Genomic DNA, 27,022 nt, shown 5'->3' on the forward strand with positions numbered 1-27,022 from the left:
GTGGGGTGGCGGTCGGTCGGTGTGGGTGGGGTTCCCGCTCTCTCGCGGCTCCTCAGAGGGGCCCAGGCTCTGGAAGAGAGGGCCCCCCTCCCGGGGACCCCCCTCCCGGCGCTGCCCCGGAGGGCCCCTCTGGCAGGCGGGGCCCGGCCCCCGGGGGGCGTGCGCACCGGGTAAGCGTCCCGGCACCTCACCCCGCAGGCACGAGAGCCACGAGCCCCGGGGCCAGGAAGGGGGCGTGGCCTGTGCCGGGGCGTGGCCTGATCGGGGGCGTGACTGGGAGGTGACGTCACTGCCCCGCCCCTCGGCGGGTTTCCTCCCCGGCGCGCGGCGTCCCGGCGGAGTCCGCACCGGAGGGCGAGGCGCGCGCTCCTGCTCCGAGGTCGGAGGTCGGAGGTCGGAGGTCGGCGGTCGGCTGGAGAGCCAGGTGAGCATCGGCGGGAGCCCCGCGCGGGGTCCGGGAGGAGGCCCAGGGTGGGGGCCTCCCTCCGCGGAGAGGGGGGCCCTGATGGGGGCAGGCTGGCCGCAGAGACGGGCTGCGTGGGTCTGGGAGGCGCTGGGGGCTCCTGGTTCTGGTCCTGGGAGCACGGGCTTTGGGGGGCTCGACGGGGGGAAGTGGAAGGGGAAGGGAAGAGCAGGCTGACAGATAGCGCAGCCACAAGTGTGTTTACTATTGGGACGTGATGGCTCTTCGTTGTCAAAGTTACCGGCCGGTAAAAGGAGAAAAGTGGGAAAGAGCATCCGGGTCCTGACCCACAGAGAGGCCCGCTATGCATGTTGGGTGCATTTCAGTCCTTTCTCGGCACAACCCTTTGGATATAAACCGATTGTACTTTATTTACAACTTTTGGGTCTTGCTTTCCCCCCCGGACGATGGTGTCATAAGCATTTTCTCGTGTTGTTCTTAGTCACTTGTGCGTGTGTAATTATTATTTTTAATGGCTGCCTAATGTTAATTTGAGGGATGGGTACCATGCTAAACACTCAGAGGAAGGATTCGGGGGTGAAGACCGGAGACAGGGAGGCGTCGCAGGAAGCACAGGGGCTCCGGCTCACCCCGGGCCCTGCCTCCGTCCCCGGGACCCCGGGAGAGCCCTCTGCCCTCGGAGCCTCGGTGTCCCATCTGGGAAATGGCCACATGCAGCTACTGCCCAGGTGTGGTGAGGGTTACACGAGCTAATTTATATAGGAAGTCCTCTCCTGCCCCCATGATTCTGGCAGAAAAAGGGTCCACAGGTTTGTGATCTCTGCCTTCTCCGCGGTGACGCTGGCTTCTCAGGATCCGTTCGGGTCCCCTTCAGCAGCCGCCCTCCACGGGAGGGGGGGGGGGGCATCGCAGGGCCAGGCCTTAGCTCCGATCCGATCCGGGTGGCTGGATTATCGCTGGATTATCGGTGGAGTTAGTGATCATTGCAACTGCACCCAGGCTCTGGGCTATAGCTTTAGGTGCATTATCTGCTCTAATCCCCTGAGGGGGTGTCAGTGCCGCGCCCGTTTCTAAGAGGAACCGGAGGTTTCCGAAGGCGCTCTACAAACTCCCGGGCCACCGGGCCCAGAAGCAGCGGAGGGCAGATTTGAACCCAGCAGGCTGGAGCGGTTCTCTCTGCTTCTGAAGAGAACCCCCTGCAGGATCCTCAGGCGCTCGCTCATGCGGACTTCAGCGGCACCCTGTCCGGGAAGCGTCCTTCTGAGCGTGCGTTCCGTAGTCGCATGTGTGTGTTTGTTATTGCGTGGATCCCTCAGGCACCTTCCCGGCCCCGGAGTCTGCTTCGGTGACAGCCCTGTCAGGGTCCCCAGAATCCCTCGGATGCTTGCAGAGTGAGCGAGCAGACGCAGTGTCCTGGGGACACACGGGCTGTGGCCTCAGAACCCCGAGCAGTCCCAGTGGGCACACACCGAGGGAGACTGAGGCAGCCTGGGCACAGGCCGAGGCAGGGGGCTCCTGGGATCTGGAAGAGTGACTTGGAGCCCTCAGACCTTTACAAACGTGAGGTCAGGTTCTCTTAAACTCGCTCAGCCTCTGGTTTCCAACAGGTAAAGCAGGTGGGTGGTCTCTGGCTCAGAGGGCTGGTGTAGAATAAAGGAGACCCAGGGGTCAGGGCCTGGGGCGGCGCCTGGCACACTCCGATAAATGCTAGTCTGCTGGTTCTCCCCCACTTCCCTTCTGCTCGGAAACAAAGCTGTTCTGAGCAAATCCCGTGCATCAGCCCCACACTCAGGTGCTAGAGATGGACACCTGTGCCTCCTCCTTCCTCTTCAGCCTTCTCCCCCCGCCCCTTCCACCCGGGTCCCATTCAACTGCTCTCCCCAGAGTGGTCCCTCACCCCCATATGTCTGAGGTTTCTCCCCAGCCTGCCACCCTCCAAACCTGCCCACCTTCAAGCCCTGCCTCCTCCTACCCTCCCCAGGGGCACCTCCCGAATTTCTCTATAGCAGGGGCTTGAGGGCCCGGTCGGTGTGGTTCAGTGGTTGAGCATCCACCGATGATCCAGAAGGTCTTGGTTCAGTTCTTGTCAGGGCACAATCCCAGGTCATAGGCTTGATCCCCAGTGGGAGCATGCAGGAGGCAGCTTATCCATGATTCTCATCATTGATGTGTCTCCCTCTCTCCCTTCCTCTCTGAAATCAATAGAAATATATTTAAAAAATAAGATAATATGTTATTATCTTACAATAATAAGGGACCTGTCCGGACGCTGTATTTGTGTAGTGCTTCATGTGAGGTTTAAGAAGACCTTGGTTCGCCCAGCCGGCATGGCTCAGTGGTTGAGCGTCAACCTATGAACCAGGAGGTCATGGTTCAATTCCTGGTCAGGGCAAGTGCCCAGGTTGTGGGCTTGATTCCCAGTGTGGGACGTGCAAATCAATGATTCTCTCTCATCATTGATATTCCGCGCTCTCTCTCTCTCTCTCTCTCTCTCTCTCTCTCTCTCTCTCTCTCTCTCTCTCCTTCCTATAATATATTTAACAAAAGGAGAAGACCCTGGTTATCCACCCCTTGGTGCCTCCCCTGCCCCAGGTTAGGCGGGTCTGTGTGTGCCACTCACTGCCTGGCATGCTCTCTAACATTGCTAGTCCATCTGTTTGTGTGTGTGTGTGTGTACCTGTGTGTGTGTGCGGGCGGGCGCTTGCTCAGGTTCCCCAGAGGCTCCTTACCTGGTGAGCAGAGCCCGGGGGGACCGCCCAGGCCCCTGAGGAGCTGCCATGGGGAGATGTTTGTGGACAGACACGTGACGTGGCCAGGAGGTGATGAGCGCCCAGCGGGGCTGCGTGGAGAAGGGCTGTGGGAATCGGGATTATTGGCCGTGGCCATCACCTTCATTCCGGGCCAGCTAATGAGTGGCTGTGTCCTGGGAACGGCATTCCTGGAATTCCCGCAGGAGGGAAGGAGCGGGGTGCGGAGAGAGTTGGCAGAGGTACAAACAGGGAGGCTGTGCCCAGCAGGGGGCTGTGAGACCCGGTGGTGGGTGGGGAGGAGCCACAGGCCCCTCCCTGAGGGCCTGAGAGTGCCAAGCCCTGGTCACGCCTGAGGCAGAATTCCTTAACTGCACAATTATTGTGGGGCGCCCATTGCCAATTGGACACCCACAGGAGCACTCACAGGAGGGTTCTTTCTCTTGGAGCTTCGGAAGGGCATGGGAACAAACAAAAAAAAACCCCACAACTTGATGTTTTCAGCCCATAATAAGTGCCATAAAGAAAATCGGGCCAGCAAACCCAGCAACAGGGAACAGAGGTGGTCAGTTCTGTGGTTGGAGCATCAGCCCGCACACTAAAGGGTCATGGGTTTGATTTCCTATCAAGGGCACATACCTCTGCTGCAGGTTCAATCCTGGCCCTGGTCAGGGCGGGTATGGGAAGCAACCAATTGGTGTCTCTCTCTTTCTCTCTCCCTCCCTTCCTTCCTCCCTCCTTCTTTCCTTCCCTCCCTCCCTCCCTCCCTCCCTTCCTCCTCCTTCCCTCCTTCCTTTCCTCTTTCTCTCCCTCCCATTCCCTCTGATCCTTCTACTCTCAAAAAAATCAATGGAAAAAATATCCTCGGGTGAGGATTAACCGAAAAAATAAAAAGATTATGTGGTCTGCCCTCATCCAGTAACTTGGTTAGAGCATCATCGCATACCACAGGGTTGCAGGTTTGATTCCCCAAGCTGGGCTCATACAAGAACCAACCAATGAATTCACAGATGGTTGGGACAACAAACTTCTACCTCTCTCTTTTTCTTTTCTCTCTCTTTTTTATTTTTTATTTATTTATTTATTTTTAAATATATTTTTATTGATTTTACACAGAGAGGAATTGAGAGGGACAGAGAGTTAGAAACGTCGATGAGAGAGAAACATCGACCAGCTAGCTGCCTCTTGCACACCCCCCACTGGGGATGTGCCCGCAACCAAGGTACATGCCCTTGACCGGAATTGAACCTGGGACCTTTCAGTCCGCAGGCCGACGCTCTATCCACTGAGCCAAACCGGTCCCAGCTCTCTCTCTTTTATTGATTTTTTACAGAGAGGAAGAGAGAGGGATAGAGAGTTAGAAACATTGATGAAGAGGATCATCTATCAGCTGCCTCCTGCATACCCCCCACTGGGGATGTGCCAACAACCAAGGCACATGCCCTTGACGGGAATCGAACCTGGGACCTTTCAGTCTGTAGGCCGACGCTCTATCCACTGAGCCAAACCGGTTCCAGCCTACCTCTCTTCTATCTCTCTTCCCCCTCTCCCTTATTCTCAAAAAGAAGGAAGGAAGGAAAGGAGGGAGGGAGGGAGGGAGGAAGGGAGGAAAGATGGAAGGAAGGAAGGAAGGAAGGAAGGAAAGAAGGGAGGGAGGGAGGGAGGCAGGTTGGTTGTGTGGTCAGGAGGATCTCTGTAATGAGGTGACTTGAGTTGTGACTTGAACCATGAGTGGAGGCAGCCTCTGAAGAACTGAGGGGAGGTAATTCCAGGCACAGGAGCAGCAAGTGCAAAGGCCCTGGGGTAGGATGCCAGGTTCGGGATGAGGTCTGAGAGGCAGGTGGGAAAGAACATGGACTTCACCCTGAGGCCGGAGGGAGCCGTGGGTGTGATCTTACCAACCGGCAGACCTCTGTGGTAGCCGAGTGAAAGACCACGTGAGAGGTGTCTGGTTCAGAATACAGCCGGGAGGCAGAGTGGATGGGAAGGGCGCATGTTCTAATATGGAGGTGAAGCGGGGAGAGGACCCTTTCCCTCTGAGCCCAGAAGGATGTGATCTCCGGATCTTTCTCAGCAGATGCGGAGCGTACAGGCCTTCCCCAGCCAGCCGCCCTTAGTTACAGACAGGGAGGCTGACGGGAGAGCTGGAGAGAGCTCCTTGTCCAGCCCCCAAAGGGGCTGTGGTTCTCCTGGTTCCTCGGGAACGCGGGGGCTGAGCTGGGGCTCCCGTGGCCCCGGCCAGGCCGCCTGCTGCCCTGCTGCGTCCCCGCCGGAGAGGGAGGACGAGGGAGGACCCCTGCTGGGGGTGGCCTTGCAGGCAGAGGTGAGGGACGTCGTGGAAGGGTCTGGGGGCTCAGCTGGGGCCTCGCTGGGCCAGGAGGGTGTACAAGGCAGCACCTTCAGACCAGCAGGTCTGGGAGCACCTCTCTGAAGAGGGAAGAACCCAGAGAAATGTCTGCAGGGGCCTCCTAGAGCCAGGGCCACGGGGAACAGCAGAGGGTGGGCCAGGCAGTGGCTGCCCCGGCCACGCAGGTCCATGTGCCTTCACCCCACCCACCTCAGCGGGGCTGCTGGGGGCCCTCCAGGGGCGGGGAAAGCAGGAGGGGAAGAAGGGGGGGACGAGACTGGGATGCTGGAAGGCGGAGCGGGTGGCCCAGGTCACACGTCTGCTCCTCGGAACAGGGGTGGTGTCAGCTTCTGCTCTCGCTCAGGGCTTCTTCCAGGCCATGTGGTTTTGTGGACAGTCCTCTGTATTAGCCCCATTTACAATGAGGCTCCGAGAGTTTCCAGAACTTTCATAAGGCCACACAGGTAAACGTGGCAGTCAGCATTTTGAAGATAGCTTCTTTAAAAAAAAAAAAAAAAAAATATATATATATATATATATATATATATATATATATATATATATATATATATATTTCAGAGAGAGGGAGTGGGGGAGAGAGAGAAAAAAACAATGATGAGAATCATTGATCGGTTGCCTCCTAATTGAGCTTGCAACCTGGTCACATGCCCCAGACCGGAATTGAACCTGGAACTCTTCCTTCCGCTGGCCAACGCTCTATGCACTGAGCCGATCCAGCTAGGGCTGAAGGCAGCTTCTTAGCCACTGCGGGCTCCCGCCTCGGGCCCCTGCCTGTGAGATGCTGGAGGTGGCGTGAGGGAGCCCCAGGGGCCCTCGTGGCCCCGGCCTCTGCTTCTCTAGCGGAGGGCCCGGATCTGAAGGAAGGGGTGGGGCTGGTCCAGAACTGTGTGCTCCTCCACTCGCTGGGTGGCCTGGTTAAGGGTGTGGGTCTGCCAGGCCACTGTGCGCGGAGGGTGGAGGTGAGGGTTGGAGGAGTTAATGCAGAGGGCCTGGCACACAGTAGGTGCTCAGTACGATGGTAGCTCTTAATGTCTTACCTGAGAGAGGAGAGGATGCCCCTTCGCATTTCTTGCATTCGCTCACTTGGCAAATATTTGCCGAGTACCGCCTCTGTGCCAGCCCCTGTCCTTGGTGCTGGTGACAGTGCTGCCCCAGACAGCACTGATGCCTGCCTTCAGGCAGCTTACTTTCTAGTGGGAGACTCAGACCTGCTCCACCTCCCCCGAAAAAAAAAAAAAAAATCAAATGAGTGCCACATGGAGCACGTTCGTGTGGTAAGTGCCAGGGGAATGCGGCAGAGAGGGGAGGCAGTGCCCTGGGGCTTCTCCGTGACCGTGACTGAGAGTCCGACCTGAGGGAGGAGGGAGCCAGCCTGAGGAGCCTGAGGGAAAAGATACGAGGCGGTGGGAACCGCGGGGCGAAGGCGAGGCTGAGGACCACCCCGGGACAGATTGTAGGGCCCGATGCCCACAGCTGGGACTCGGGGTGCAGATCCTGTTGGGGGGACTGAAATCCTCCTGATACCAGCTTCAGTGGTGGTGTCCGTATTATCATATAGCCATTCCGGGCTGTCCTCAAGGCCCCAGCCCAGTGCTCTGGGTGCCAAGGAATCAGGTATATATTTTAATTTACTTGTTTATTTTTGTTAATCCTCCCCCAAGGATATTTTTCTATGCAACCAAAGGTACATGCCCTTGACCAGAATCGAACCTGGGACCCTTCAGTCCATAGGCTGATGCTCTATCCACTGAGCCAAACTGTTCAGGGCGATTTTTTTTTTTTTTAAAGAGAAGGTGGGCCCTAGCTGGTTTGGCTCAGTGGATACAGCATCGGCCTGTGGACTCAAGGATCCCAGGTTCGATTCCAGTCAAGGGCATGTACCTTGGTTGTGGCATATCCCCAGTGGGGGATGTGCAGGAGGCAGCTGATTGATTATCTTTCTTTCTCATTCTATGTTTCTGGCTCTCTATCCCTCTCCCTTCCTCTCTGTAAAAATATCAATAAAATATATTTTAAAAAATAAAAATAAATAAAGAGAGGGTGGAAGCAAGAGAGAGAGAGAAAGAGAGAGAGAGAGAGAGAGAGAGGGGAACATCAATTGGTTGCCTCCTCGATGCACCCCGGGGCCAGGGAACCTGCAACCAAGTTACATGTCCCTGACCGGAATCGAACCTGGGACCCTTCAATCCAAGGGCCGATGCTCTGCCCACTGAGCCAAACCGGCCAGGGCAGGAATCAGTGTACATTTCAGATGGTAAAGGCGCTGAGGGACTGCCACTCCTGGCCCCGTGCGGAGCAGCTGAACCCCAGGGTGGGGCCCAGAGCGAGCTGGGACTGCACTGGCCCCTCTGGCCCCAGGCCCGCTTGCATCATCTGGGCGGTGGGGGGGGGGGGGTGCAGGGTGGGGGTCAGGGGCGCTCAAGCTGACTACACCCCTGAGTGGATTCCCAGAAGGAATCTACTGAGAATCCTGTCTGGAGAGGAGCCAGGCAGGAGGCTGCTGGAGCTCAGTAAGGAGGTTTCTTTGTCTTTGGAGCCTGTTAATTCCTCAGCTGGCTTTGTGTCTCCTTAGAGCTGAGCTGCAAAGCTCTTGGGAAGGATCTCTGGTCGTTGAGGGAAGGAAGGAGGAGGATAACTTGGGTGCACAACACAGCTAATTAGGGGAGGGGTTGGGGAGGGTAAAAAAAATGTTTTTTAATTGATATTTTGGAGGGGGAGGAAGAGAGAGAGAAAGAAAGAGAGAGAGAGAGAGAGAGAGAGAGAGAGAGAGAGAGAGAGAGAGAGAGAGAGAAACATCTTTGCAAGAGAGAAATCTCAGTCAGCAACTGGGGATCAAACCGAACCTGCACCCTAGGTATGTGCTCTGACCACTGGGAATCAAACCCAGGAGCTCCCGGTGCATAGGACTGGGCACCAACCACTGAGCCACACTGGCCAGGGAGAGGGGCTTTTTCCAAGGGAGACAGTGGGTGGGGACCCCAGGCCTTTGAAGGGAGGAGTGAATCTTAAGACTGGCTGGCCCAGGGAAGCCCCCAGGATCTTCAGCGCAGAAGGCGGTGGTAGTTCTGGGGAGGGGAGGGGAGCGTGTGACAAGATAGGGCGCAGCCGCTGGTGGTTGCTGTGGGCCTGGGATCCCTCTCCTTAGAGAACAGAGGACTTAATCTGCCATCGGAGGGGATTGGGTGGGGCTCGGGATCAGTAGGTGCTGGGGAAGGGAGGGCCCCGTCCAGACTGGGAGGGCTGGTCACTGGGAGGCAGGACCCGGGCGGGAGGTTGGGGTGGTGAGGATGGGGGTGCAGGGGTGCTCTCCGCCTCTGCTCAGCCCGGCAGGGCCTCTGCCTCGGGCCCCCGCTGGGCACCCTGTCTCACTTTCGGAGAATGTGCAGCCACGGGGAGGGCTGGCATCCCTGACGCTGGAAACGGAGGCCCAGGGTCCGTGTCAGTGAGACGGGGATGAAAACGGGACAACGGGCAGGCACCAGTGGGGCCTCCAGGACAGGGCCACCCGGGACCTCCGGGGACGAAGGGGTCATGAGTGTGGGTGAAGCACGCTGTGAGGAAACAAGACGGGACCCTAGGGCTGTCACCGAGGAAGGCGGCTGCTGCCCAGGCCGGCTTGTGTGTCCAGAGTTGCCTGTTCTCCCAGAGCTTCGAGAAAAGTAGGGAATAGGGGCTTGTCATATGAAATCTTTCCATTTTTAAAACATTGGGAATAGATTAACAAAATGAAACAAATAACCAAAACCACCAGGCAGGCCGAGCCAAACCCACTCCCTTGGCTGGTGACACCTGTGTCTCAGCCACCCCCACTCCTACCCCCTCCGCCCCGTCCTGGCAGAGGCGGCCCTGGGAGGCTGGTCCTCACTCTCCTGCCCTTGGAAATGAGCTCATCATAGACCCAGCTTCCCAGGGGCCATGGGGAGCACAGAGCATCCTGCTGCGCTGTGTGGTCCCGGGCGAGACCCTTCCCCTCTCTGGGCCAGCTTCCTGTTCCGCTCAGACAGCCCGGTCTGTGGGATTCTCGCAAGCCTGGGCAGCGTGTGACTAAGTCCCTCGGGCTCTGAGGATGCGGTTGTTGGAAGTGACTCCTCCCAGGAGCCACGCCTCCGGGCTGGGGTGCTGTGCACTCTGCGTGTTGTGTGTCGGTCACAGTTGTGCGTGTGAATGGATGTGTCATCATGTGGGGCTTCGCATGGCCCGGTGTAAACACCATTATTTTAATGACTCTGCCCTGGAAGCTTCCATGGCTCCTCTGGAAGCCTACAGGAAGCCGAATAATCCTCCCAGCGACCCCGGGGAGGGGTCCTTCCTGATTTGCAGATAGGGAGGCCTCAGCCCAGAACCCAGGGCCCTGGCTCAAGACTCTGGGGTCCCTGCTGAAATGATCGGGGAAAGGAGCCTGCTGTGCCCATCTCAGTTTGAGCTGCTGGGAGAGGGCAGAGGGAGAAGAAAAAGGTCCTTGCCTTTGATTTTTTCTTGGCGGGGATGGGAGCATAGCTGAGCCCTGGCTCTCTCTGGACCTTTAGTCAGAATCCTTCCATCTGTCTCTCTTTTTAAAAATTTTTAAAATTGATTTCCAAGAAGGAGATAGAAACATCAATGATGAGAGGGAATCATTGATGGGCAATTCAGGCATGTGCCCTGACTGGGAATCGAACTGTGATCTCCTGGTTCATAGATCGAGGCCCAACCACTGTGCAACACCGGCCCCACTTGTCCTGTCAAATCTTTCTCCCCAGAACCAAACCGGCCTGTGGTCTCTGCAGACTCAGAGCCGGAAGTCGAGTGAACCCCAACTCTCTGAACATTCCCCTTGTGCAGTAAGGCGTGAGTCCACGGCCCGCGGAGGGGCCTGTGATGCTGAGAGCGCGCCCAGGGGGGGCCGGGAGGGGTCAGAGGCTTTGGGTCTAGAACACCCCAGCTTTGTGTGCGCCCTCCTCCGCCCCGGCCCCCCCACCTCGTTTTTTTGGGAGGTCAGTGCCTGTGTGTGCTCCCCGGCCCCGCCCGGGAGGCCGCGTTCCTGCAAGGCTGGGGGGCCGTGCTTTCCCCGTTGCGGCCCCCAGCGCCCCGGGAGCGGAGGGCGCGGGCCCTTTAAATCCTCCGGGGCGCGGCGGGCCGGGGATGACGTCAGCGGGCGGGCCCGGCTCAATGGGAGCGGCGGGCGCGCGCGGGGCGGGAGCGCGGCGGCGGCGGGGGCGGCGGGCTGGGCGCCCGGAGGCGGCGGCGGCGGCGGCGGCAGGAGCCCGAGCGGAGCCCGGCGGGGCGAGCGGCGGCGGCGGCGGAGAGGCTGGCGGCCGGGCGGCCCCGCGAATCCTCCCGCATCCGGCCCGGCGGGCCGCTCCCGCCCGCGGCGGCCCCCCGAGCAGCGGCCCGGCACCGGCGCCCTCCCGGCAGGGTAAATATTGGGGGGCCCGGGGCTCGCGGAGGGGCGCAAACCCGGGGGAAACGGGGCTCCCCCCGCCTCTTTGTGTTTGCGCGAGCGGGAGGGAGGGAGGGAGGGGACGCGCGCTGCGCCCGGGGCCGGGGGAGGGGGCGCCGCCCGCCCGGCCGCGAGGACAAAGGCGCCGCTGAGGCCGAGCGCAGGGGGGGGGGGCACACCATTATTTTGCTGGCTCGAGGGGGGATGGGGCGAGGCCCCCCCAGTCCTGCCCGCCTCCCCCTCCCCCAGCGCGGACCCTTTAAGGGCGCAGCCAGCCCTCTGCGGCCACCCCAGGCTGTGATTTGGGGACCCGGAGGGAGGGGGTCCGGGCCTGGGGTGCGGGGGCCACCGATACTGCTCTTTCGAGCTGCTCCGTCAGACCCGGGGCTCCTGCCTGTTTGGCCGGACCATCAGCAGCGCCCCCTCCCTGGCTGGTGCTCCGGGCCTGGGGGGTCAGCGAGGCTGCTGCTCCCGGAGGTGGGACGGGGCGCGGCGGGGGGGGGGGTGCGCGGAGAGGGAGGGGTGTGTAGTCACCCAGCCACCGGGTCTGTGTTCCTTTGTGGAGAGAAGAAAGGGGTGGGGGTTATTTATCAGCTTGGGTTCTCCTGTTTCTGCCGGGAGAAACCCGTGTTTTGCGAGTCTCGGTGGAACCTAAAACTCTGTGTGCGCTGGGGTGTCTCCGGAGGGAGGATTCCCAGGCTCCAGCACCCCCACACTCCAGTGGGGTGGGCCCCCTCCCAACTTTGCCTTAGTTTCCCTGCGGGTTTGGTCGCAGCCTCCTCCTCCCTCCGGTGGGAGATCTGGGGAGAGGGGAGGGGGTCAGAGTATCTTAAGTTGCACCCCCAAATGTGTTTGGGCTCTTTTGCCTTCTGTCTAGTATGTTCCTCCAGAGACCAGGGCCCTGGCTGGGGGGTCCGGGTGTTGGGGGGCGGACAGAGAGTTAGAAAACTGTGTGTTGTGTGGCTTGGTAGTTGTCTGATTGTAACTAGCTGGAACTCCGGAGTCTTCCTGTCTGCCTTTTTTTTTTTAATACTTGGTTTATTGCCCCCTCTCCCGCCCCCGAGGCAGAAGCAGCTCAGAACTGGAGAGCCTCTCCCATTCCTGACTCAATCCTTTCTCCTCTCCTGGGGGAGGCCGTGGGGGGGGTGGTTTGGGGGTGCTGGGACGGGCCGGGCTCCGGCCGGGGTCTGGGTGGCCAGCACAGAGCGGGTGGATGGTTTGTACCTTCTCTCCTCCTCTTCCCGGCCGGCAGCCCCGTGCGTGGGGAGGGTTGGGGGGTCATGTGCGTATATTTATGTAAGACACCCAGACGGAGGGCATGGGTATTTATATAACCTGGCGTGGGTATTTATGTAATATAGGATGCGGGTGTATTTATGTTCCTTTTCCGAACCTGCGGCTTTCCCGGCTGCCACGCGTGGTCTCCGAATTGGCGTCGGTGGAGCGCAGACGTGGGGAGGGGGGACCCCGAGTGTGTAGGCCCGCACCCCCTCCCCCAGCAGGGCGCTTTCCTTCTTTCTCCGCTCGAGCGTACACACGGGGCAGGCGGCGTGGATGCGCGGCGTGTGGCTGTGGGTTTCCTGCAGATGTGGATGGAGCGTGTGAGCTGGCAGCCTGGCACCTCAGCTGGGACTGGCCGGGCGTGTGCCCAAGGCCCGTGGTTAGGAGCCGAGTTTGGCCCGCTCTGGGGTGGAGACTGCTTCCTGTGGCCACTGGGAAGGGCCCAGGTGCCCGCGGGATGCCTCCCGGGCAGGAGGTCTGGCACCGTGCCTCTGCCAGGGACAGCGGGGGCTTGGCCCTCTGTGGGCCAGGCTCTCCTCTCCCTTCCCAGGGGCGGCTGGCTTTGGAGGAGGAGGAGGCCAGCTCTTGGCCTGGGGAAGGGGCAGGACCTCTGTGCCTGGCACAGCTGCCGGCCCTGGCATGAATTAAGTCCTGTTCGTGGGGGTGCGGGCCGCCAGGAGGGGAGGCAGGAACCCGTGTTGGTGGTGAGTGAGCAGATGCACTAACTGGCTGCTGTGGCCGGGGTGGGCGGGCATGGCCTCCGGGGCCTGCGCTCCCGGGCTGCCGATGAAGGCCCCCTCCCCTTTTTTTCCCCAAGAGGGAAGGAGGGAGGGAGAGAGAAGAGACAAACATTGATGTGAGAGAAAACTTGGAATGGAACCCACAACCTGGGCATGTGCCCTGACCGGGAATTGAACCAGCGACCTTTCAGTGTATGGATGGTGCTCAACCAGCTGGCCACACCAGCCAGGCCGAAGGCCCCTCTGGTAGTCTTGTACGCTGGCCCTCTTGTAGACTCAGCGAGATCTCAGGGTCCCCTACTCCTCTCCCAGTTTCCTTCGTGGTCTACCATTTCCTCTCCCCCCACAGCAGACACTGCCTCCCTCCCGGCTGTGGGGTTCCCCCCTCCCGGGGCCGGGACCCCAAGCCTCCACGCCAGAGCAGGGGGTGTTCACCAGGGACCCTGAGGCCCCACAGGCTTGGACACCCGGGTGGGGACACAGGATGTAGACAAGCTGTGAATCAGTGTCCTTCTCCCAGCAGCCCCTCCCCCCATGCCACAGACGCTCAGCCTGGAGGCCGGAACCCCGGCTTCGGCCCCTTCCCTTGTTCAGCTGCCCTCCTAGGAGACCCTCCGGAGGGCCCCGGTCCGGAAGGAGTCCGGCCTCAGCAGCCCACCCAGAGACGTGCGGAGCGGCCCATGGGGAGGGTCTGTGTGGTGAGGTGGCGAGGAGGAGACCACGGAGGAAGGGGTCGCTCCTGCCGGGCACACTGGAGACTGACGGGGTCTGGCCTCTGCGGACGTCAGGCCAGCTGTGGGAGCCCGGCCCTGGTTCTTAGCACTGGAAGCCTGGGGTGGGGATGGGGCCGGGACAGCTGTGATTGCTGAGCCCTACAGGGACCTTGGAGCTTAGGGACCCCTCTGCTCAGCGTGTCTTCCCATCCCCGGAGCTTGGAACTTGCTGGTGGTTGTCATGGTAGCACCACCTGGCCGATCAGCTCCTGTATCCCCCTTCCCCTTCCCCCCCTTTGTCCTTGATTTTCCTTTTAGGGTCTTGGCTCATGACTGGCCTGCCCCTGAGGGGCTCCAATTGGAGGGCCCCTGAATGAGGGCCCCCCAAAACTTGCTCCCGGGCCTTGTCTCCAATCCCACCTTCTGCCTGGCCCAGCTGACGCCTCTGCTCAGCGGCCTCAGCCATTGCCCACACCCGGAGGCTCTCCTCAGGCCTGCGGGGCCAGGCTGCCTTCCTGGCAGTGGGAGGGGAATGCTGCTCTCCCGGTTCCTGGGGCTTTGCCAGCTCCGCTGAGCCCCGTGTGTCTGCTTCCCCCCACAGTGAGCGCAAACCATGGAGCTCCGTGTGGGGAATAAGTACCGCCTGGGCCGGAAGATTGGGAGCGGGTCCTTCGGAGACATCTACCTGGGTAAGTGTCCCTCCAGCTCAGTGGGTCTGGACCCCCCCCCCCCCCCCCCCCCACACACACACACACACGCACACTGTGGGGATGGGGAGGAGGGATTTGAGGCTCTGAAGTCGGAACTTGGTTCTGGGGCGGCGTGTGTTAGTCACTTGTTCCTAGGGGGTGGCAGCAGCAGGTTGGGTGAGGCAGGCTGGGGTTCCCTCGGCTGCAGGCTGGGCAGAGAAGGGTGCTTTCAGCTCCGCTCCCCGCCATGGGCGCCCTGGGCCTCGAGCGGGCGTGGGAAAGCCCAGGCTGGGTGAGCACCCCGGGCCTCGTCTCCTGGGAGCAGGATGTGGTGGATGGAGAGGCCTGGGCTCCTGCCGGCTCCGGCGAGGCCCCTCCCTGGGTCCGGCCTCCGGGATTCAGCGCAGGCAGGCTTGGGAATGACACAGGCTCCCCACTAACCTCGGGGGAGGGGGGGCAGGGGTCGTAGCTTTTAGGCTCCCTCTCTCCGGATGTGCTTCCTGCTGGAAGTCAGTTTGCTCTGGTTTTGTTGTTTTAAACAAATCACTGACATCTGGCCCGGAGTAAAGAGGCAGAGGCCGGTCTGGAGTCGGGGTCCTCCTGGCGGCTGTTCACAGAGGAGGTCTGTGTGGGTAACTGGACTGGAGCTGCCAGAGCGAGCGGCCAGCGCCTGTGTCCCCTCGCCCCGTCCGTGTCCTTGGGAAAGGAGGAGGGCGCCAGTCAGTGTGCTGGGCTCCCGGATTGATTCAGAGCTGGGGTGAGGCGGTCCCTGCCTCTTGGGTATGAAGTCTGTTAACCAGGGAGCCTCCCCTGCCTGTCAGAGGGGACGGGGATGGAGGGGGAGGGCGCGTGGTCTCAGTGGGCGCTCCTGCTGAAGAGTGGATCTGTCAGCAGCTCTAGCGATGGCTGCGCTGTCCCCATCCCCACACGGGGAAGCAGGAGCATCAGGGCTGAGTGGCCCCCATGGTGCCTTCACACCAGCCCCCAGGGAGGACGGAGCGTGGAGACAGAACGTGGGAGGGAGGCATCAGACAGCGCGGGCACCAGGCCTGCTCTGGGCGGCTGTGCCGGGCTGGTGTCCCCATCTGGAAAGTGTGTGATCTGCCGCCTGGCTGACCACTGGCTGGCAGGAGGCAGAGTGGCGTGACGCGTGGCACGGGAAAGCATCGTAAACCGAAGCGCCAGCCGGACGTCCGGTTCCCTGCGATCGCCTCATAGCTCACCCTCCTGAGCACCACTGGGCGCAGAGGGGAGGGGGGCGCAGTGCATGGCACAGCTGTCTTAAGGGTTTTCCTCTGACGCCAAGCTCCTCCGGGCAGCCGGCATCGGTTGGTTCCCACCCTGTCCCTAGAGCCCAGCGTGTGGTTTGCCCAAAGTGGGTGTCTCGTGGAACTTCTCGGAAGGATGGAGGAGGAAGTGGCAGGCTGGGCGCAGGCACAGGCAGTGGCCTCCCGTAGCCGGGGAGCAGAGGGCTGGGACTTGGGGCAGGTCCTGGTTCAGGTCCCCAGTCTCCTTCTCATGTGTTGTGTGACTAGGATGTCACGTTCTCCCTCTGAGCCTCAGCATTCTCGCCTGTGAAAGGGGTGCCCACACCCTTACTGCCTGTGAAACTGGGCCAGGTATGAAGGCTCCGGGGCTCCGGACTGAAGCCTGTTACCGCTGGCTTGAGGGCAAAGGGCCCAGAGAAGCAGCTTCTGGCACAGACACGCACCTGCTCCTGGACAACCCCGCTCCAGAGCCTTCTTTTTCTCGAAGGGAAACTGAGGCCCAGAGACAGGGAGGGCCAGGCCAGGGTAACTCAGAAAGCCAGTGCCCCTGGTCCACGTGCAGGACCAGCCTGGGGGCAGGACTTTCTGTTTCTCTAGTAGTCATCTAGTTCCTTTTATTTCTGTGTGTGTCATCTAGCTCATGTTAAACCCCAGGGCCAGCTCTCCTCCTGCTGTACAGGCTGTGAGTAAACCATACCAGGGCTTTCGGTGCTGGCATTTGTTTTACTAGCTGTGTGCCCTTGTGTAAGTGATGACCTCTGCCAGCCTTGGCTTTCCCATCTGTAAAATGGGCGTGAGGCCTCCAAAGCTGTGAGAAGTAATGAGCTAGATCACAGCGTGCGAAACACCTGCACATGCTCGGCCCGGCAGTCGTGCTTTTTATTTTATTAACCCTCAGTCTTCCTTGGAATTTGCTGCTGTCCTCTCGGTCCGTCTTGGGCTGAGGAGGAAGGAGGAGCCCCTTCTCCCTGGCTGTCCGGTCTTCGCCGTGTCCTGCCAGCTGCTTCCTGGGCCCCTGTCTCACTGGCACGAGGACAGTGGTGACTGTAGGGCCTCTCCGGCGGGCCTCGCTGGCTCCCTTTGTTCAGAGCTCCGGCCTCACACTTGCCGCCAAGGCCAGTGCCAGGGCCTGACTCCAGATGGCCCTGCTCCCCAGGATCCCCCGAAGGCGAACGGACACCTTGTGGAAGCGGCTGTGAGCCCCCAGCTCCTCTTGGGTCCTGTCCCGTTCCCCCATGCCCGGCACCATCGCAAGGGCACAGCGGGAGAGTGGGGCCGGCTTTGTTAGGGCCTCAGGTTGGCTCGTGGGGTCCAGAGCTGGCCAGGCCCGTGCCCACTCTGCCAGCCACTGGCCATGTGCCCTCGGGAGCGTGGCATCATTTAGAAATCTCTGGCCCTTGGCTCCGTGGCGAGGGCATGGTGCTCCCACCAGGTGGTTATGGAGGCCCCCGCCCTCCTCCTCCAGTCCAGTCGGCTCCTGACTGTCCGTGTGCCTGTGGGTGTCTGAGCAAAGCCCAGTGTGAGGCAGCCCTCCCAGCGAGAACTTCCAGACCCTCCAGCGCTGGCCAGGACCAAGCCCTTCCCTGTGACCAAGTTTGTTTTTCAGACCAGACCATCCCCCCCTTCCAAAGGCCCCCGTTTCTAGCTGGCGGCACCTCTTACTCGGCCACAGTTAGCCTCAGCTCCTCCCACCGGAGCTCAGCTGCAGGCAGGCCCGCCTCACCGGTCCAGGCCCGGTCTGTGTCTGTTGCGTGATGAATGTGGTGACAGGGGATTGGAATAGAGAACAAAGAGGGGCTTTGGGGCTGGGTGTCATTGATTTCAAAGAGAGGGAGAGGGAGAGAAATCAGCGATGAGAATCGTCCATCGGCTTCCTCCTGTACACCCCCCTGGGGATCGAGCCTGCCACCGGGGCCTGTGCCCTCACTGGAAATCCACCCGTGGCATCCTGGTTCACAGATCGACGCTCAGCCACTGAGCCACACCAGCCTTAGCTTCAAATCCTGACTCTGTTGCGACCAGTTCTGCGTGGCCTCAGGCCAGTTGGTTTAGCTCTCTGAGCCAGCCGTGGTGAGAATGAGGGAGGTGGAGAAAACACGGGAGCATCCACATAGAACATGGAGGCAGCGCACGGGTCCAGGGGGGGACCCTGGGGAAGCAGCTGGGACAGGTTTCCAGCACTTGGTGGGGTCGGAACATTGCCTAACAGTTGGGCCCCGTCCCAGAGAAGTTGTGTGGCGTTCAGTCACTGACCTTTGGCATCTGTTGCTGTGAGCAGCGGTGCTCGCAGGATGCTGCACGAGTTCAGAGGCATAAGGGCTCCTCCCTCCACCTCCCCACCTGGGGGGGGCACTCTCCCTGCACCTCTGCTCCCTGCGGGAGGCCCTGCCCCCGCCTGGGTGGGCCACTGTCCGCCCTCCGGTCCTCCCCAGTCCTCACTCCTGGGTCTCAGTGAGGGAGAAGAGGGACATTGTGGATGTTGTTTCTCTAGGAAGGGGGTACGACGGTCCCCGGCGGGTAGAGGCCAGGGGCTGCTGGCGCCCTCTGGTGCTCAGGACAAAGGCTGCCAGTAGCTCGGAGGCCCAGAGACCCTGTGAGCAGCCGCCTGTACTCCTGGAGTCTCAGGCTCTTGGCCATGGTCTGTGCTGGGCCCTGAGACCGGATCTCTGCCCTGCTCTCCTGGTTCATTGTCATCCTCGGCTCAGCTTGGGGTTCTGCACCCCCTCCTGTCGGGCTGTGGTCGCTGTCCAGCACAGCCCCGACCAGGCATCAGGACCCCTCAGCCTTCTGTGCAGGGACCTCTCCTTTCCCCACCGAATGCTGTTCCTGGCTCTTCCCTTCCGTGTCCCGCACATGGTCAGGGCGTCTCAGGCTCATCTCTGGAGCTGGGCCCGGTCACCACACCCCATGTTCCTGGAGCACGTCACAGTGTGCCAGGCACGCAGCTAAGCCTGCTGGCACCTCAGAAGCCATGAGCGAGGTGCTGTCATCCCTGGTTTACAGCTGGGGTACCTGGGGTGCAGAGGGGTAAAGCGACGTGCCAGGGTCCCCAGAGCAGGAAGTGGCAGAATCAGGATTTGGGCTTGGAGCCCGCTCTGTTTTTGTTGTTGATAATTCTTTCCACTGATTTTATTTATTTTTTTAGAGAGAGAGGAAGGGAGGGAGGGAGACACAGAGAGAGACATCAATGTGAGAAAAACACATCTATCGGTTGTCTCCCGCAAGGGCCCAGGGCCCAGGGATCAAGCCTGCAACCGAGGTCCGTGCCCTTGACCGTCATTGAACCTGCTACCCCTCGGCCCCAGGACCGACGCTAACCACTGAGCCGAACCGGCTGGCACTGGGGCCCACACTCCTAACTGCTGTGCTCTCCTGCTCTTGTGCGGGCGGGGAGGGGGCATGGCCGGCCTGGCAGATGGCACCAAGCCCAGCCCCCCTCCCTGCCACATCCTCACCCCCCAGTGGTGAATGTTGATGTGTCAAAAGCACTTTATGGTTTAACAAGGCACTTTTCTCTCCCATGGCCCATGGACTTAGTAATCTGTTTACTTTATTTTCTTACTTTAATTTCGTTTTATGTGGCTCAAAAAACCAAAACACACAAACCCAAAAGCCAAGACACAAAAGCACACGCTGTGAAAGAAGCCAGTCCCCAAAGGCCACATGTTGTATGACTCCGTTTCTGAGAAATGTCCGAAGAGGCCGTCCCCGGAGACAGGGAGGTGATTAGAGGCTGCCTAGAGCGGGGGGGGGGCCAGGATGCCTGCTCAGGGTAGGAGTGTTTTGGGAATGATGAAAATGTCCTAAAATTGACGGTGGGGTTGGCTGCACAATCTTGTGAACCTTGTAAAAACCACGGAATTGTACACTAAAGGAGTGATTGTATAGCATGGGAGTTTCGTCCTCTCCAGGCCCAGGAAAAAATGATAGTGTAACAGAGTAGCCAGCGCAGTGTCTTCCCTGGCTCTCATGTTTTTTTTCAGTGTTTCTTTATATAGATACAACCGACCATAGACACACATCATTTCCTTGCTTTTTTTTTGTACCGAAAAGAGCATAAGATACATAGTGTTCTGTGCTGTGCTTTCTCACTTCCTGTATCTTTGAGATCTTTCTACTTCTGCTCAGAGAGCTTCCTCATTCTTTCTCCATTGTAGTCCCTCTGTGGATGGCTCATTCTTTGTATAACCAGGCCCCAGAGGGATGGGCATCTCAGCTGTTTCCAGGCTTTTGCTGTTACAAACAGCCCACAGTGGGCCGCCTGGTCCGGGCCTCGTGTTTGCACCGGGCCAGGGTGCCCAGGAATCTCCAAAGTGGCAGCTGCCCCCTGCGGGGATCTGCGGTCCCCTGGACCCCCGGGCTGGAGTGCCCCCTGCCCCACCGCCTCACAGCGGGCATCCTGTGGACTTCTGGTGGGGCTTTTGCCAATTGTAGCTGGAAAATGGTCTTGGGAGCATTTTCATTCGTATTTTTCTGACAAGGAGGTAGATAGGACATCTTTTCATATGTGGAAGCCATTTTTACATTAATGATTTCTTTCTCTCTGGAGTGTTTGTTCCAGTCTTTTACCCGATTTGCTATTGAATCTTTGCTCTTTTCCTACTGGCCTCTCGGAGCTGGTCTCGGTGCTATACTGGAGGCCCGATGCACGAAAATTTGTGCAAGAGTAGGCCGGCCTTCCCCTGGCTGCCAGCTTCCCTCTGGCACCCGGGACCTGGGCTGCTTCCCTCGGGGCCCCCACAGGCACCCGGGACCCAGGCTGGCTTCCCTCCGCACTGGCTTCGTCAGGAAGGATGTCCGGAAGGCCCTCTGGTCTAATTAGCGTGTTACTCTTTTATTATTATTATTATTATTTTATTATTATTTTTTTTACTCTTTTATTATTATAGATTAGCCACGTAATGCGAGCTCTTCGCTGCTGAGAGAGAGGGGTTTCAAGTGTATGTTTTTTAGGACTTTGTTTCTGGTATTTTTGCCGTGGAGAAGGGATTCCATTTTGGGGAGGTGAGGAAGCCATTTTTTCCTTCTTTTTAACGGCTTCTGGAGTTTAAGTCAGGAGTAAAAAGCCTTGCCTGGCCCCAAATTAGAAGATAATTCAGAGAGGAAAGATAATTCAGAGAGTCGTTAACCGGCTGCCTCCTGCATGCCCCACGCTAGGATCCAGCCCACAAAGTGGGCGCGTGCCCTGACCAGGAATTGAACCATGGTTTCCGGGTTTGTAGGTTGATGCTCAGTTGGTGTTGAACAGAGAGAGAGAAACATTGATGTGAGAGAGAAGCATCTATTGGTTGCCTCCCATGTGCACCCTGACTGACCCACTGCGGATGGAACCTGCAGCCTTTGGTGCTGAGGTGGCTCCAGCCAGCTGAGTCAGCTCGGTGGCCATCGATGCGGACCCAGTGTCGTGCAGCCTGGTTCTGCTCGTCTGCATCGCCCCAAAGGGAACCCCCGTGCGCATTACACAGGCGGACTCCCCATGTCACTGCCCCCGCCCCCGGCCTCCACCAGTCTGCTCTTTCTCCAGGGACTGAACTATTCGGGATATTTCGTATAATGGGACCATACAGTATTTTGTCCTTTCGTGTCTGGCTTACTCACGTAACATGTTTTTAAGGTTCATGGATGTTGTGTCATGTGTCAGTACGTCATTCCCTTTTATGGCTGAGTAATAACCCACTGCACATGTAGGCACATGTGTTTTGTTTTTTAAAAAATATATTTTATTGATTTTTTTTACAGAGAGGAAGAGAGAGGGGTAGAGAGTTAGATACACCGATGAGAAACATCGATCAGCTGCCTCTTGCACATCCCCTTCTGGTACATGCCCTTGACTGGAATCGAAGCCGGGCCACAGGCTGATGCTCGAGCCACTGAGCCAAACCAGTTTTGGCGTAGGCACATGTGTTACCCGCATGTCCGTCCACAGCCACTCGGGGCGTGGGCGCCTCTTGCTCTCTGGCACCCGGCGCTAGGGCGCCCGCCGTCTCCTCGCCCGCCTCTGGATGAAGCCGTTCTCAGCTGCCGGGCATTGGGGTCGTCGCTGCTGTGTTCGTTCTTGCCCTGCCCTCCCCTCCCCGGTGCTCATGTTTCTGAAGAGCATGCACCTGGGGGTTGGCTTGCTTGGTCATGCGTGTTTCCCTTTATTAGATAAACACCAACCTGGTTCCAAAGTGGCTGGGCCAACTCACACCCCAGCTTTTAAAACGTATGTGTAGGCATTTATCCTCATCCTAGGATATGCTATTTTTTTTTTTTACATTAAGTCTTCATTGCTGATAATAATACACATCCCCCCTTTTCCTGATTGACCCCCTCTAGCCTCTTTTATATACGGTATATATTTATTGATTTGGGAGAGGGAGAAAGATGGAGCATCAATGATGAGAGAGAATCATTGATTGGCTGCCTCCTGCACGCCCCCTGCTGGGGCCTGAACCCAAAGCCTGGGCATGTGCCCTTGACAGGAATTGAACTGTGACCTCCTGGTTCATTGGTTGAAACTCAACCCCTGAGCACACCGGCCGGGCCACTCCATTTTTAAATAAAAATTTTATTTTTTATTTTTAGTAAAAACTTTTGGTCCACTTGGGGTTCCTCCCGGAATGTGCCGTGAGCTGGGGTGACTGTCACGTAGCTAGCCAGGTGTGCCAGGATGCTTATTGCACCCCCAGACTTTCTCCCCTGCTGTGGGGTGCCAGCCTGATCCTCCGGAATTCTCCTCTGGCCTTTCTGCTTTGTCTGCCTGTGTGCTGACACCACACTGTTAGAGCAGCTGTGGTCCTGCTTTCCTGACAAGGAGGCTGCCTCTCAGCCCAGCCCCCAGCCCTTCCGCACGACCCACCCTTTATCGTAGCTGGGCAGAGGGAGCCTGCCCACCCCATTCTCTCCTCCACAGCCTGGTCCCCACTGGCCTCACCTCTCCAGCTCGGAGGCCCCCACCCGCCAGGATAAGGTTCCCCTCACGTGGTCCGTGAGCCTTCTGAGCCCCGCCTGGCCCCCCTGGAATCGGGACTCCCTGCTGCACGGCCCTCGGCTCTATAATTGGCCCTCTCCCCACCCCTCCCCCCTGCGCTGCTGTAGTTACGCTCTTCTCCCCCCAAGCTGGCTCGGGTGCCCCCCTGTGCCCACAGCTCCCTCCACTTCCCTCCCTCGGACACAGTGCTGAGCCCTCTGCCGCCCCGAGGGCACTGAGCCAGCTCGGGCACAGGCTAGGCACAGGCACAGGCACAGTTGGTGCTGGTGTACAGCTGCCCGCCAGCCGATGGGACCCTGACCCTTGCTTCCCACCCCCTGGCAGGTGCCAACATCGCTTCTGGTGAAGAAGTTGCCATCAAGCTGGAATGTGTGAAGACGAAGCACCCGCAGCTGCACATCGAGAGCAAGTTCTACAAGATGATGCAGGGCGGAGGTGAGGGCCGGCCGGCAGGGGGGGCCGGGCGGCCTGGGGGGCGTGGGGGCGGAGGGGCGGCTGGAGGCTGGTCCGGGGCCAGGAAGGACCTCCCCTGAGAGTCCCCCTTCCTGGCCCCCAGTGGGAATCCCGTCCATCAAGTGGTGCGGGGCCGAGGGCGACTACAACGTGATGGTCATGGAGCTGCTGGGGCCCAGCCTGGAGGACCTCTTCAACTTCTGCTCCCGCAAGTTCAGCCTCAAGACGGTGCTGCTGCTGGCCGACCAGATGGTGAGTCCATCGCCGGCCGGCCAGAGCCAAGGGCCCTGCCAGGCGCACGCCTGCCCGCCGTGCCCGTGGGTGCCGGGAGCAGGAGGCGGGAACGGGGACGTGGTACGGCCTAGTTCTTTAATCGCGGCTGTAAAGTGGGTAGGTAGTGTCTCGTGCGGGTGATGTACAGCCTGTGGTCCAGGTCCGTCCTCTGAGGTGACTGCCGTGAGCTAAGCCTCAGCCCCTCAGGTGAGACTCTCCCCTCCGCTGGTTGCCGTGACGTCGAGCGGAATGCTCAGAGTGCCAGGACCGGGGGGGGGCGCCCACCGCCCAGCATCCTCGCTTCCTAAAGCCCTTCATAAACTCAAAGATATATTTGAAAGTATATTTTTCTATTTTCACAATATAAAAATAGCCCGGCCGGTGTGGCTCCGTGGTTGAGCGTCACCGATGAACCAGGAGGTCACAGTTCGGTTCCTGGTCAGGGCACTTGCTGGGTTGTGGACTCCATCCTCAGAGTGGGGCGTGTAGGAGGCAGCCAGTCAGTGATTCTCTGTCACCATTGATGTTTCTCTCTCTCCCTCTCCCTTCCTCTCTGAAATCAATACAAACATAAAAATATTACCTGCAATTTTCGGCTAAATGTGTGCGGAGTAGGGCGGTCGGCCTCGTAGGATGTGAGAGTCAGGGGTTTAGGAGGCCTGGATTCACAGAAGCCTGAGGCCCAGGCAGGGACTGGCCTGCCAGGGGACACCGTGTGCATATATGCCAGTTCAGGGCTTTGTTTTTTATTTAGGCTGGGAGGCGGAGCCTGTCCTTGTGAGGTCATCTCTCATCCTTGCCGAGTTCAGGCTTTTTGGAGCTCCCTCTCCCCATTCCCTTTCAACCTGTCGCCAGAACAGCCTTCCAGATGCTCTGACTCCGGCTCCGGGTCCGAGGAGGGCGCAGAGCCAGGCAGGAGCGGCTTCCGTGGGCTCCGATGCCTCCAGCTCTCGCCTGCAGCTTTCCTGCCGCCTCGCTCTCTTCTCGGACTCACAGCAGACTTTCCTCCTCCCGACCCGCTTCCTCATGGCGCTTCCCCCGGGCAGCCGTCCCTGACCTGCTTCCTGAAATCACCTACCAGCATCCTGTCCCCCGGCCCGGGCCTGGCCCAGCACGCGGTGCAGGCCTGTGGAGCGCTGGCTGAGTGCCGTGCTGTCCCCTCCCGTCCCCCAGATCAGCCGCATCGAGTACATCCACTCCAAGAACTTCATCCACCGGGACGTCAAGCCCGACAACTTCCTCATGGGGCTGGGCAAGAAGGGCAACCTGGTGTACATCATCGACTTCGGGCTGGCCAAGAAGTACCGGGACGCCCGCACCCACCAGCACATCCCCTACCGGGAAAACAAGAACCTGACCGGCACCGCCCGCTACGCCTCCATCAACACCCACCTGGGCATCGGTGAGTGTCAGCGCTGCTGGCCAACATCCTGGCGCTCTGCAGCCTGGCTGGCCCCCTGGCTGTTCCCCCGGCTCCCACAGCGTCAGGCCCGCCCTTTCAGGGGAGAGCTGCGGCGCCCCCAGCAGGCTGTCCTGCCCGACTCCGCCCCCGTGCTCACAGGCTCACACGGTGACACGGGTTGCCTGAGGTTGTTGGCTCAGCACGTGCCAAAGCCGGATTTAACCCCAGCTGTGTCTGATGCCACAGCTTGTCTGCAAGGTGGGCCAGGCAAGGAGGCCCGAGCTGCCGAGTGAATGGTTGCCCTGGAGAAACTAGCGCCCACCTCCACCACCAAAAAACGTAGGCCCAGGTTGAGTTGAGAAGGCTCGGCCTCAGGCTCCTCCTCTGTAGAAGGAGTCAGAGATGGCCTGATGGTCACAGGGTTGCAGCAGGCTGGGGCAGGGGGTGGGGCGCGGGGCCCCTCGGGCACGGAGCATGTCCTGGAGCCGAGGACATGCTAGGTGCACGCGTGTTGATGTGTCGGTGCTCCCGCCCCTCCGTGCAGAGCAAAGCCGCCGGGACGACCTGGAGAGCCTGGGCTACGTGCTCATGTACTTCAACCTGGGCTCCCTGCCCTGGCAGGGCCTCAAGGCCGCCACCAAGCGCCAGAAGTACGAGCGGATCAGCGAGAAGAAGATGTCTACGCCCATCGAGGTCCTCTGCAAAGGCTACCCCTGTGAGTAGCGGGGGGCCCCGAGGCCCTTTCCAGGGGGGAGACGGGGCCGCAGCGTCTGTCTGGGGTGCCGTTGCCCTGGCACCAGAGCGTGAACCATGAGCTCCATCACGGCCTGGGCACGGCGCGGGCACGGCGGGAGGCCTGGCTGGGAGGCGCTCAGCATCCCCCTTTCCCCCCCCCAGCTCCTGCCTCCCCTCCCACCCAGGGCCTGAGGGTAGGGAAAAGGAGTCGTCCCTCCTCCCTCCCCGAACTCCCACGCCTGACGCTTTGGTCACCAAATGCGGGGGCTCTTCGCCCACCCCCACTTCCCGGGGCCCACGCTGGGTGTCCTGCCATTTCCCCCGATCCTGACACTGTCTCCCAGGAGGTAGCGTCAGACCCTATAGGCCGAGGGCTCGGTCCCACCACTGTTGTCACTAACTGATGCCCCCGGCCAGTCCCCCCGAGCTTCCCACCTACACCCAGGGTCCCGGGACCCCCTCCCCGAGTCTGAACGACGTGCTAGCGCGGCTCCCAGGCCTCAGGGAAGCACACTGAGCGGGTTATGGAGGGTGTGATGAGGGATACGGGTGACGGGCAGGTGAAGAGGCACAGGGCGAGACCCGGCAGGCTCTCCCCTCCCCATGGCGTTGGGACGTGGCACTCGCTGGAAGGTCTCCAAACCCAGAACGATCAGAGGACTCCATTTCTAGCCCTTTCCCTTCTCTAGGGATGTTGGGAGGCGGGGAGGGACTGCAGGTTCCAAGCTCCTGACCGTGGCTTGTCCTTCTGGGCCCAGCCCCCACCAGGACCCCACCCCGCGTCACCCCCATAGGACAGGAGATGCTGCCGGTGCTCCTACCACTTAGAAGTTACTGGGATGTAGGAGCCCCGGGTCAAGGACAGGGTCAGAGACCAAATATTAGGACAAGGACCGTTCTTATCACTTGGGACGTGACCCGGGTTTGAGGCGCTCAGGGCCAGGGACCAACGTGGATGTTTTCTGTTCCCGTACGAAGGCCCCTCTCGCCCCTGATTTCAGGGAGGAAATGGACGTCTCCCTCCTCCCTGTGGCTTAGGTCACGGCGGGAGTCCCCCCGGGCCCCTGGCTGGCCTTGGAACTCGTGGCAGCTGCTGATCTGCCACCTCCCAGCCCCAGCGTGGGTGGCTGCACCGTCCTCCGTCCTCATCCTCAGGGCCCTGTTCCCGGGCAGGTCCGGGGCCATCCCGGAGGGAGAGCCATGGCCGTCTGTCGTCCTGCCCCTCCCGGTCGGGGGCGGTCGGGCGGACAGGACAGCCCCGGGGCCCGGAGTGCGGGCCTCACGGTGGCCTCTGTCCGCCCCCCGCAGCCGAGTTCTCCACGTACCTCAACTTCTGCCGCTCCCTGCGGTTCGACGACAAGCCCGACTACTCGTACCTGCGCCAGCTCTTCCGCAACCTCTTCCACCGGCAGGGCTTCTCCTACGACTACGTCTTCGACTGGAACATGCTCAAATTCGTGAGTCAGCCGCAGGCCCCTGCGGGCGTGGGGGGCCGGGCGGGGCAGGCCCTGACGCACCGGGCCAAGGTGACCCTGTG

At 59.9% G+C, this 27,022-nt stretch overlaps 1 protein-coding gene across 7 annotated transcripts in view; it reads left to right on the forward strand.

Annotated features, from left to right (window-relative positions):
* Positions 1–364: 364 nt before the first annotated feature.
* Positions 365–27,022, forward strand: part of LOC118728419 (casein kinase I) — a 33,514-nt gene continuing 6,856 nt past the window's right edge. For 5 of the 7 annotated variants that reach the window (XM_036454910.2, XM_036454915.2, XM_036454916.2 and 2 more), the window contains exons 1-7: positions 10,804–10,934; positions 14,294–14,381; positions 22,947–23,057; positions 23,179–23,327; positions 24,522–24,750; positions 25,295–25,465; positions 26,794–26,942. In XM_036454910.2, the coding sequence (XP_036310803.1) occupies positions 14,306–14,381; positions 22,947–23,057; positions 23,179–23,327; positions 24,522–24,750; positions 25,295–25,465; positions 26,794–26,942 (885 nt within the window). In that variant the 5' untranslated portion in view covers positions 10,804–10,934; positions 14,294–14,305. Of the gene's footprint in view, positions 425–10,803; positions 10,935–14,293; positions 14,382–22,946; positions 23,058–23,178; positions 23,328–24,521; positions 24,751–25,294; positions 25,466–26,793; positions 26,943–27,022 lie in introns of those variants that run through there. The other 2 variants (XM_045587493.1, XM_045587495.1) reach the window with 2 other exon arrangements.

Source organism: Pipistrellus kuhlii, unplaced genomic scaffold (assembly GCF_014108245.1).
Source record: "Pipistrellus kuhlii isolate mPipKuh1 unplaced genomic scaffold, mPipKuh1.p scaffold_m20_p_3, whole genome shotgun sequence".
Lineage (NCBI taxonomy): Eukaryota > Metazoa > Chordata > Mammalia > Chiroptera > Vespertilionidae > Pipistrellus > Pipistrellus kuhlii.